This window comes from Aquarana catesbeiana, linkage group LG11 (genome assembly GCF_042186555.1).
Source record: "Aquarana catesbeiana isolate 2022-GZ linkage group LG11, ASM4218655v1, whole genome shotgun sequence".
NCBI classification, from domain to species: domain Eukaryota; kingdom Metazoa; phylum Chordata; class Amphibia; order Anura; family Ranidae; genus Aquarana; species Aquarana catesbeiana.
Window position 1 is genome coordinate 180930395 of NC_133334.1, and position 12108 is coordinate 180942502.

General features: G+C 45.3%; 1 protein-coding gene and 1 long non-coding RNA gene across 29 annotated transcripts in view; one reads left to right on the plus strand and one right to left on the minus strand.

Moving 5' to 3' along the window:
• NRXN2 (neurexin 2) overlaps positions 1 to 12108 on the plus strand; it is a 3426600-nt gene that overhangs the window by 1404179 nt on the left and 2010313 nt on the right. For all 28 annotated transcript variants that reach the window (XM_073605072.1, XM_073605074.1, XM_073605073.1 and 25 more), the window contains one exon: positions 10779 to 11080. In XM_073605072.1, the coding sequence (XP_073461173.1) occupies positions 10779 to 11080 (302 nt within the window). The remainder of the gene's footprint in view (positions 1 to 10778; positions 11081 to 12108) is intronic.
• On the minus strand, positions 780 to 2439 carry LOC141112351 (uncharacterized). Its single transcript, XR_012236581.1, has 3 exons — positions 2166 to 2439; positions 1699 to 1872; positions 780 to 987 (listed from the first exon to the last, which is right to left on the minus strand). It is a non-coding gene; the product is annotated as an uncharacterized lncRNA (long non-coding RNA).

The window sequence follows — 12108 nt, forward strand, 5'->3', positions numbered from 1 at the left end:
GTGGGTGGGTCAGTGTGGGTCAGGTAGGTCAGTGTATGTAGGTCAGTGTAGGTGAGTGTGGGTCAGGTAGGTCAGTGTATGTAGGTCAGTGTGGGTCAGGTAGGTCAGTGTATATCAGGTAGGTCAGTGTATGTCAGGTAGGTCAAGGTAGGTCAGTGTGTATCAGGTAGGTCAGTGTATGTAGTTCAGTGCATGTCAGGTAGGTAGGTAGGTCAGTGTGTGTGTGTATGTCAGGTAGGTCAGTGTGTGTATGTCAGGTCAGTGTGTGTGTCAGGTAGGTCAGTGTATGTAGGTCAGTGTGTGTATGTCAGGTAGGTAGGTCAGTTTAGTGGTTAGCATTGATGGGCACTGGTAAGCCAGGCAGCAACCAGCAAGTCAGCCTACCCCCGCCACACAACCCCTCCGCCCAACCAAAAAAACCCAGCACCACTAGAGGTCCCCCCGTGCCGGCTGTGGACTTCGGGCTGAAGCCCCTGGTCTTTTTGCCACCTAGCAACACCCCTGATAGTGTATATAGTGCAGGAGTATGTAGTGCACAATAGAGTATATATAGTGTAGGAGTATGTAATATACAATATAGTAAAGAATGAGTGTAGCCTTAATTAGACCCATGATAGAATCCAGGTATCGGTGCCATCATCCCTATTGGACAGTTAAGAAGAAATATAGGGGTGGAGACGTGGAGGCAGTTGCTGCCACTTGCCTAACCACGCATGCACGCCTACTAGTAGAGATTGGGACTATCTCAGCACTTATCATAAAATAGGGTTGAACAGAAGTATAAAAAAGTATAAACTTTAATAATTACAAAAACACATATACAAAGTAATACATAAGAAACATATTAAAAGAAATTGGATACACCACACTTAACACAAACATAAACATAAACGGATAAAACCGTAGAGTTTCTTGTGGAGAGGGGTGCCTAAGGTTGTTTCCTCAACCGGTTTCGCGGTTGAAACCGCTTCTTCAGGAGGGATAGGTCTACAAATAATAATTTTTATTTAGACAAAAGTAGAGTTAACAGCAAAAAAAATTCATAAACACCAAGGAATATAATAATGTTAGCAAATAGAAGGCTGGCTCACCGACTCAAACGGATTCACTGGGATAGTGGGACCCCATACAAACCCCCCCCCCCCCCCGGTGGACACGGGGGATTGTGGACAAGTTCTGGTTAGATAAATGATATCTATAAGTATGTAACTATTAAAAATACAAAATAAAATAAAAAGGTGCTCACCCGGGTGAGTAGAGAGCTGGGGAGGTGGGATAAAGGGGAGGAAAATGGAGAGGGCAAGGAGGAGAGACCAAAGCAAGGTGAGGGAAAGGAAAAAAGGGGGGGAAAGGGGGGGTGAAGGAGAGGAAGAGGGAAAGGGGGGAGGGGGGGTTGGGTCCAGGAGGGAGGGCAGAGTAAGGGGGGGGAAGGGGGAGAAAAGGGGAAGGGGAGGGGAAGGAAAGCGGGGGGGGGGGAAAGGGAAGGGGGGGGAAGAGGAGGGGAGAAGGGGGGTAAAGGGGGGGGGAGAAAGGAAGAAAGATAAGAAGGGGGGAGGGAAAGGGGGGAGGGAAAGGGGGGAGGGAAAGGGGGGAGGTAGATGGGAAAACAGGGAATAACCCCAATCCACCATAGGCAAACAGTGATAAAGCAAAACCAAAAATAATGAAGAACAGTTACTCTGGAAAATAAACACTTACCAGGGGTGGTTAATCAATAATAATAATGCATGGGCTGCCTATATCAAGGTATCATAAGATAATAGTAAAAAGTTGAGAGTGGTCCCAAGGAATAAGAAAAAAGTAACCGGATTTCAGGGATGCAGTCAAGCAATACCAGTTGCCATGAATGGGACCCTCAATTGAAAGCCAGATCTGTAAAATGCAAGGGATATAGAATCAGAACCTCAAAACCTCAGAGGGGTAGGTAGGCAGGAAGAGTGAATCGAAAAGGAACAGAGAAAGGTATGAGGAAAAAACAGGAACAAAGACCTGTCCCCAAAGAAAGCTGATAACACCCAAAGGGAGACAAGTGAATATATAGAAACCGGTACTGACATGGAGGGACAATAGGACATAGTGACAAGCCGACAGTATGCATAGTAGAAAATGGAGGGGGTGAAAACAGGCAGGAGTGAGTGAGGATTCACAGCATAGGGCATACCGACCTTGAGAGGAGAGGTGCTTTATGAAAGGCAGCCCAGCCACGGCGTCCGTTCAGGCTCAGAAAGCGGTCCCGAATGGGGCCGCTAAATGAGCTCCCCAACCCAGAAGTCAGACCGACGCCGTACTAGCGACGTCTGACGTAACCGGGTCTGTTCACCCGCACTGCGCAGGTGCACAGAACCGCTGCCGTCAGAAGGATCAATACAATCCAAGACTGTGCAGTGCAAGCAGGTATAACCTGCCAGGGTGAACACATGTCCGCCGGGGGGAGAGAAGGCAGGGATAGCACAGCGCCAGAACCACTGAGAGGGAGGGAGGTAATGGCGAAGGGGGGGGAAAGGGGAAAATGAGCGAGTCTTCTTCACAGCAGAGTTATACAAGTATATGTAAACATGGTATACAGAACAATTACAAAATACAAAAATAATAATAAAAGATATAGAATTCTGGGAGTAAAACACACCAGACACTATAGTGTACAGTATATAATGCAGGAGTATGTATTGCCCAATTTAGTGTATATAGTGCAGGAGTGTGTAATGCACAATGTAGTGTATATAGTGCAGGCGTGTGTAATACATAATATAATGTATATAGTGCAGAAGTGTGTAATGTGCAATATAGTATACAGTATATAGTGCATGAGTGTGAAATGCACAAAATAGTGTATATAGTGCAGGAATGTGTAATGTACAATATAGTTTATATAATGTAGGAGTGTGTAATGTACAGTATAGTGTAGGAGTGTGTAATGTACAATATCGTGTATATACTGTAAGTCACATGGAACGTAGTTGCCAATATTTCAAAAAAGTTCCAAGAACACCTTTTTTGCTGTGCATTCAACAAGCCAATGTGGTATGTACTTTGTGTGTGGGACGTTCACTTCACTACAGTGTACAGTATGATGGCATGTGTATGAAAGGAGTATGGAGTGTAAGGCAGCAGGTAGTATGTATAGAAGAGGAGTGATTAGGTTGCAATGGTGGCCAGTCTATGCAGGAGTGGAGTGTGGAGGGTATGGTGGCAGTTAGTATGCACAAGAAAGGAATACATAGTATATGATGGCGGCTAGTAGCCCCCTGAACAAACTGTTCTTCCTTCTCTGTTACCTCTGGACCCCCACCCATTTGCTCACCTTTGCAGTACAGGCTGATAGCAGGCTCAGTGACAGTGGCAGGCAGGTCTTGTTTACATCCCCAAAGTCGGTATTATTCAGCACGGGTGATGGTGGACCAGGGCTTAGGGGAGTTTGATATACCCATGAATGAGCATGTGATTCACATATCAATGACACTGCAATTTGCATAGCAATGCCACCCATGACTGGTATGAATATAAAGGGGAACGCGGAACCAAAATTTTAAAAAAGAATTGCGTGGGGGTCCCTCTAAATTTCATACCAGGCCCTTCAGGTCTGGTATGGATATTAAGGTGAACCACGCGCCAAAATTTTTAAAAAAATGGCGTGGGGGTCCCCCTCAAAATCCATACCAGACCTGAGGGTCTGGTATGGATTTTAAGGGGAACCCCGCACCAAAACTTAAAAAAAATGGCGTGGGGGTCCCCCCAAAAATACCAGACCCTTCTCCAAGCACGCAACCTGGCAGGCTACAGGAAAAGAGGGGGGGGGACAGAGCTCCTGAACTGTACCAGGCCACATGCCCTCAACATGAGGAGGGTGCTTTGGGGTAGCCCCCAAAGTACCTTGTCCCCATGTTGATGGGGACAAGGGCCTCATCCCCACAACCCTTGCCCAGTGTTTGTGGGGGTCTGCGGGCGGGGGGCTTATCGTAATCTGAAAGCCCCCTTTAACAAGGGAACCCCCAGATCCCGGCCTCCCCCCTGTGTGAAATGGTGACGGGTACAAATGTACCCCTACCATTTCACAAAAAAAGTGTCAAAATGGTACAAATGACAAGACACGGCTTGGGACAAGTCCTTTATTAAAAAATAAAAATGTCCCACGAAGTCCATTCATCTTCTTCTCTCGCTCTCGAAAAAGAAAAAAAAGAAAACCGTGACCGACCCGCCTCCATGGGAGGCACCCGCCGTATGACGCGTCCTCGCAGGTGACAGTTCTTTTATAACTTGGTGACTTTCCCGGGTGACCCCGCCCCCTTCTGACGCACGGGGACTTCCCTATGGCTTTCCCAGGGTGTCAGAGGGGGCGAGCCAACTGGTTAGGTAAACGGGTGGCCCCGCCCCCTCTGACGCAACGGGGAAGCCATTGGGAAGTCCCCGTGCGTCAGAGGGGGCAGCCTCAACTGGGACATCACCGTGTGGCCCCGCCCCCAGTTATAAAAGAACTGTCACCTGCATGGAGGCGGGTCGGTCGCAGCTTTTGCTTTTTTCTTTTTTGGTCCGCAGAACGAGAGAAGAAGATGAATGGACTTCGAGGACATTTTTATTTTTTTATTTCTTTAATGTAATGTACCATCTGTTAAAGGGGGCTTTCAGATTCCGATAAGCCCCCCGCCCGCAGACCCCCCACAACCACCGGGCAAGGGTTGTGGGGATGAAGCCTTGTCCTGCGTAAAATTGACAGTGCTATATAAGTACTTGAAATAAATAAATGTTTGACTTAATACACCTTACCAAGAAGTGGCTGCAGCCAGAGACTTTGTCAGTCCCTAAGATTGTGGACTATTATTTACATGCTCTTCCTGCCACTTTGAGGAAGTGGGTCAGCCATGGGGACTCTAATGCCCCGTACACACGGTCGGACATTGATCGGACATTCCGACAACAAAATCCTAAGATTTTTTCCGACGGATGTTGGCTCAAACTTGCCTTGCATACACACGGTCACACAAAGTTGTCGGAAAATCCGATCATTCTGAACGCGGTGACGTAAAACACGTACGTCGGGACTATAAACGGGGCAGTAGCCAATAGCTTTCATCTCTTTATTTATTCTGAGCATGCGTGGCACTTTGTGCGTCGGATTTGTGTACACACGATCGGAAATTCCGACAACTGATTTTGTTGTCGGAAAATTTTATAGCCTGCTCTCAAACTTTGTGTGTCGGAAATTCCGATGGAAAATGTGTGATGGAGCCTACACATGGTCGAAATTTCCCACAACAAGGTCCTATCACACATTTTCCGTCGGAAAATCCGACCGTGTGTACGGGGCATTAGACTGCAAACCAGCTGGTGGAGAGATATACTGCTGCTGAAGACTTGTCTGTGCCCCATCCCAATGTGTCTAGGGGTGAAAAACTGCCCAGAGGATCCAGTAAGACTGTTCCAGGATTCAAGGGCTCGGGGAAAAATTACAAGACTGTTGCTACAGATAATGAGACTCTGGGCTATGGACCTGGAGACTGGCCAAATAGGTCAGGAAGGTCTCTGAGGCCGTTTAGAGGTCTGGGTACAGAACTCATAAAAAGTTATCACTGCCATGTGTTAGGTCATATTGCTGCTAACTGTTCCCTAAATGATGAACCAATGCAAAGTGATAATGCTTATTTGAAAAAACGCATGTCTCTTTTTGCACAGGTGGCGTGTACTGCATCATGTCATGGAAAAACAAATGTGTATGATTTCAATTGATGGAAAGCCAGTCGCTGCTCTGCTAGATTCTGGTAGTGTTGTGACATTAGTCAAAGGTGATTTTGTAAATCCTGCAAAGTTACACCCTAGCACTATTGGGGTGATTTGTATACATGGTGACACACGTGACTACCAGACTGCTGTGGTTGAGTTTGATACCCTTTGGGGCACTGTGACACATTCAGTGGGGGTGGTACCCTCACTACTTCATGAAGCCCTAGTGGGGAGAGATTTCCCACACTTTTGGAGTTTATGGGAAAACAAAAGGAGTCAAGAGGACAGAGCTCCCCCTGCTGAAGAAACACTGGAACTCACTCTGAACTCTTGATTGCAGAATTGAAAGGGAAACTGTTGATGTGTCCAACAGAGGGGTAGAACCTTTTCCATTTTCTGTGATGGCTGGGGGGAAGGAGGAGATGGAATCCAGCCCCCAGCTTGAGGTTAATGAAAGGAAAGATGATTTTTGTATGAAAAAACGAAGAGACTCCACACTCAATAGAGACAGAGAAAATGTTAAAATGATTGATGGCAAAATCTGTTGAACCTAATGTAGGGGTGTCGTTTCACTACATGGCTCTTAAAAATAATTTTCTGTATCACATGTTCCCAAAGCCTATCATCGGGTGGTATTAGATTTAGCTCATGGTCATTTAATGGGTGGACACCTGGGAAGAGAGAAAACTAAGGAGAGAATAACCCAGAGATTCTTTTGGCCTGGGTTACATGCAGATGTCAAAGAATATTGTGAGTCATGCCCAGAGTGTCAGTATTCTGTGTCTGTTACGATAATTGAAGTGCCTTTTGAAAGAATTGTCATGGATCTGGTGGGACCAGTAGTAAAGTCTGGCCGGGGGGCCATCAGCACATACTGATAATACTGGACTATGCCACACAGTATCCTGAAGCCATTCCCTTCCGTAATACCTAGCTAAGACTATTGCCAAAGAGCTTGTCCAGGTATTTAGTCATGTGGGTATCCCAAAAGAGATACACCATTTATGTCCAGAGTAGGGATGAGCCGAACACCCCCCTGTTCGGTTCGCACCAGAACATGCGAACAGGAAAAAAGTTCGTTCGAACATGCGAACACCGTTAAAGTCTATGGGACACGAACATGAATAATCAAAAGTGCTAATTTTCAAGGCTTATATGCAAGTTATTGTCATAAAAAGTGTTTGGGGACCTGGGTCCTGCCCCAGGGGACATGGATCAATGCAAAAAAAAGTTTTAAAAACGGCCGTTTTTTCAGGAGCAGTGATTTTAATAATGCTTAAAGTCAAACAATAAAAGTGTAATATCCCTTTAAATTTCGTACCTGGGGGGTGTCTATAGTGTGCCTGTAAAGGGGCGCATGTTTCCTGTGTTTAGAACAGTCTGACAGCAAAATGACATTTTGAAGGAAAAAACTCATTTAAAACTACCCGCGGCTATTGCATTGCCGACAATACACATAGAAGTTCATTGATAAAAACGGCATGGGAATTCCCCAAAGGGGAACCCCGAACCAAAATTAAAAAAAAAAAATGACGTGGGGGTCCCCCTAAATTCCATACCAGGCCCTTCAGGTCTGGTATGGATATTAAGGGGAACCCCGGCCAAAATTTAAAAAAAAAAATGACGTGGGGTTCCCCCTAAATTCCATACCAGACCCTTCAGGTCTGGTATGGATTTTAAGGGGAACCCCGCGCCAAAAAAAAAAAAAAAAACGGCGTGAGGTCCCCCCAAAAATCCATACCAGACCCTTATCCGAGCACGCAACCTGGCAGGCCGCAGGAAAAGAGGGGGGGACGAGAGTGCGGCCCCCCCTCCCTCCTGAACCGTACCAGGCCACATGCCCTCAACATTGGGAGGGTGCTTTGGGGTAGCCCCCCAAAACACCTTGTCCCCATGTTGATGAGGACAAGGGCCTCATCCCCACAACCCTGGCCGGTGGTTGTGGGGGTCTGCGGGCGGGGGGCTTATCGGAATCTGGAAGCCCCCTTTAACAAGGTGACCCCCAGATCCCGGCCCCCCCCTGTGTGAAATGGTAAGGGGGTACATAAGTACCCCTACCATTTCACGAAAAAAGTGTCAAAAATGTTAAAAATGACAAGAGACAGTTTTTGACAATTCCTTTATTTAAATGCTTCTTCTTTCTTCTATCTTCCTTCATCTTCTGGTTCTTCTGGCTCTTCTGGTTCTTCTGGTTCTTCCTCCGGCGTTCTCGTCCAGCATCTCCTCCGCGGCGTCTTCTGTCTTCTTCTCCTCGGGCCGCTCCGCACCCATGGCATGGGGGGGAGGCTCCCGCTCTTCTCTTCTTCTCTTCTTCTTTTCTTCTTTTTCCAGAGGTCTTACTAATGACTTGAACAGGGGCAAAATGATATCTCTCTCTCTAGAGTCCATACCTCTCTTAATACAAGAAAGGACTTTGCTCGCTTTGGAAACCGCAGCTTGGCATTGCATGCTATTATTGAGCTTATGATCTACCAAAACCCCCAGATCCTTCTCCACTACGGATTCCCCCAGTTATACTCCCCCTAGTATGTATGATGCATGCATATTCTTAGCCCCCAAGTGCATAACTTTACATTTCTCAACATTAAACCTCATCTGCCACACAGACGCCCAATCAGACAGTGCATTGAGGTCAGCTTGTAAATTGGAGACATCCTGTAAGGACGTCATTCCACTGCTTGGTGTCCTCTGCAAAGACAGAAATGTTACTTTTGATCCCAGACCCAATATCATTTATAAAGATATTAAAGAGTAAGGGTCCCAGCACTGAACCTTGGGGTACACCACTGATAACCTTAGACCATTCAGAGTAAGAATCATTAACCACTACTCTCTGAATTCTGTCTTTTAGCCAGTTTTCTATCCATTTACAAACTGATATTTCCAACCAAGCCTGTAGAATTTAACTTACACATGAGCCGTGTGTGCGGAACTGTATCGAACGCTTTTGCAACTGTATTTTTTTTTTCTTGCTTTTTATTGCTTTGTGTTATTTTTCAGTTTGTCAAAATTCAAAAAATTATCTGCCAGTGCTTAATGGTGAAATCAGTCACTTGCAATAAGTGAAGACATGCAAAAAGCACTATACACAATTAAAAACAAAGAATGCAGCGGTCAAAATATATGAGCACCTTCTGTTTTGCTTTGTCATTTAGCCCTTTGTGTCATCTGAAATACCTGGCTGATCCTGCCTGGTTCTGCCCTCCCCCCACTGACCACAGTTTATCACGGCTGCTGAGCCCTGACAACCACTTTAACAACTTCCCGCCCGGCGGCCATCAAATTACGGCTGGGCGGCGTGGCCCTCATTCTGAGTGGATGTCATATGACGGCCCTCCAGAACGACCACTCTCGTGCGCCCCCAGGGGCGTGCAGCGCGGAGATCGTGGCCGCGTTGTTTTTCTAGGACACAGCGTGACCCCGATCTGTGTAAAGAGCCGTGTCCGGCTGTGATTGGCTGTGTCCAATCACAGCCAGTCACATGTAAACACGGAGATGCCAGTAATCGGCACTCCTCGCCTCACACTGACAGAATATGAGGAGAGGAGAGACGATCAGCGACATCTCCTCACAGAGGACATCTAGGGATGTAATCAGGGCACTGATCATCAGTGCCCTGATTACAATTAAGTGCCACCAGTGCCAAAAATGTGTGCCCACCACTGCCAGAAATCAGTGCCAACCAGTGCCCACAATTGTCACCAATCTGTGTCCACAAGTGCCAGCAATCAGTGCCCACAAGTGCCAGCAATCAGTGCCCACAAGTGCCAGCAATCAGTGGCTATCAGTGATGCCAGTGAGTGCTGGCTATCATTTCTGCCCATCAATGCCTATCACTGGTGCCCATCAATGCTCATCACTGCTGCCCATCAATGCCACCCATCAGTGACGCCCATCAGTGCCTCCTATCTGTGCCCAGTGCCCACCAGTGCCACCCATTAGTGCCGCTTATCAGTGCTCATCAGTGCCACATATCAGTGCCGCCTATCAGTGCCCATAAGTGCGGCATATTTGTGCCTCCTCATCAGTGCCACCTAATCAGTGCCCATAAGTGCCGCCTCATCAGCGCCCATACGTGCCACCTGATCAATGCCCATCAGTGCAGTCTATCAGTGTCCATCAGTGCTGCCTCATTAGCGCCCATCAGTGAAGGAGAAAAATTACTTATTTACAAAATTTATTGACAGAAACTAAGAAAAACTTTTTTTTTTCAAATTTTTTTTTTTTAGGAAAAAATAAAAAACCCAGGAGTGATTAAATACCACCAAAAGAAAGCTCTATTTATGTGAATACAATTATACAAATTTCACATGGTTACAGTTTAGCATGACCACGCAATTGACATTCAAAGTGTGACAGCGCTGAAAGCTGAAAAATGGCTTGGGCAGGAAGGGGGTGTAAGTGCCCTGTATTGAGGTAGTTAAGTGATCTTAAACCAAGTCCAAAATTCAATTAATAAAAGAGTCCAAAGTGAATCTTGTGTAAAGTGAGAGGATAACATACCCAAGGTGGTCCCCCACAAATATGATCCTTACACTCAGTGTTACCACCACCACAAGCAGAAATCTGCACTCACCAGATGTAGTTGCTGTCTAGGATACAGAACATCAAATTTTGCATATTACAAGGTACCAGTCCTAAGATGGAACAACGGTTTTCATCTTAGGACCGGTACTTTTTGATATGCAAAATTTGCTGCAATTACATCTGGTGAGTGCGGATTTCTGCTTGTGGTGGTGGCGACACTGGGTGTAAGAATCATATTGGTGGGGGGCCACCCTGTATACATTATCCTATCTCTTTACACAAGATTCACTTTTTTATTAATTGAATTTTGTACTTGTTTTAAGATCACTTAAGGTGTTCATATATTTTGAGCTCTTCAATCTTTGTTTTCAATTTTTCAATTTGTGTTTCATGTTCTTCCATTGTTGTTTCTGGTTCTTTATTTCTAGATTTATATTTTGTTGGCTTGTAATTGTACAGTTTCTGCTCCTCACAAACCGCTTTCTTTTTTGAACTTAGAATGAATTTCCTTTACATTGCTGTTCGATGTATTTTAGGGAAGGAAGAATATGCAGCGACATTCAGAGGAAATGAATTTTTCTGCTACGACTTGTCCCACAGCCCTATCCAGAGCAGTGCAGATGAAATTACCCTCTCCTTTAGAACCCTGCAGAGGAATGGACTGATGCTTCATACAGGAAAATCAGCAGACTATGTCAACCTTTCACTAAAAAGTGGTGCAGTGTGGTTGGTCATCAACCTTGGATCTGGCGCATTTGAAGCTCTAGTGGAACCAGTGAATGGAAAGTTTAATGACAATAGCTGGCATGACGTCCGCGTCACCAGGAATCTACGGCAGGTATGTCTTAAATGTCATTTCCATCTATTTTGCACTGTTTGAAATTTTAGGCTTGCTTATTGGCTCACAGTATATTAATTGTCTTATGCTATTTTCATTATAAAATATTAACATGCATTTACAGTTTACACATTTTAGAATTACAATTTTGTGTTCAAATCATAATATGTAATCATATTAAGGGAAGTATACGGTCTATAAATTAGCAGATACTGACATATGATTAGTTCTGCATTTTATGACTGTTAGTAGAGTTGCCAAATTGCTTAAATCATATAACTACACATTTAAGTAGTAGAAACATTTTAGATATAGCATCTTATTTTGTCTTACACACTTGATTTATCAAGTGAGTAGAAAGTTCACAGCCCAGTGAACCTGTGTTCAATGCAAATACCCAAATTCCAACAGGAATTTGGGAAATGGCAGTTTCTCTTGCACATGATTGGATAATTAAAGTGATTGTAAAGTCTTTTTTTTGTTGTTAAAATAACATACATGTTATACTTACCAGTTCTGTGTAATGGTTTTGCACATAGGAGCCCCAATTCTCTTCTTCTCTGGTCCCCCGCCGGAACTCCTGGCTCCTTCCCTCACTGAGTGCCCCCACAGCAAGCAGATTGCTATTGGGCACTTGTGCATGCTCGCTCCTGAGCCCTGCCCCTGCTCCCTCCTCACTAGCTATGATTGACAGCAGTGGGAGCCAAGTGGCTCTCGTTGCTGTGTCTGAGCCAGTGAGGAGAGAGATGGCCGATAGAGCCTCTGCTCTCGTGCACATCGCTGGATTGAAATCGGGCTCAGGTACAGTATGTATTTAGGGGGTGTTGCAGGGGGAGCTGCATGCAGACAGTTTTTTACTCTACTGCATACAATTCAGTAAAGTAAAACACCTTCTGCCTTTACAACAACTTTAAATCGAACACAGCTTCACTGAAATAACTGAACCTTTAACTGTTCTAGTAAATAAATCGTTTTGCGAGTAGCCTAAAAGATTGTTTTGTGACAGATAAAATAGGATGGTATATTTC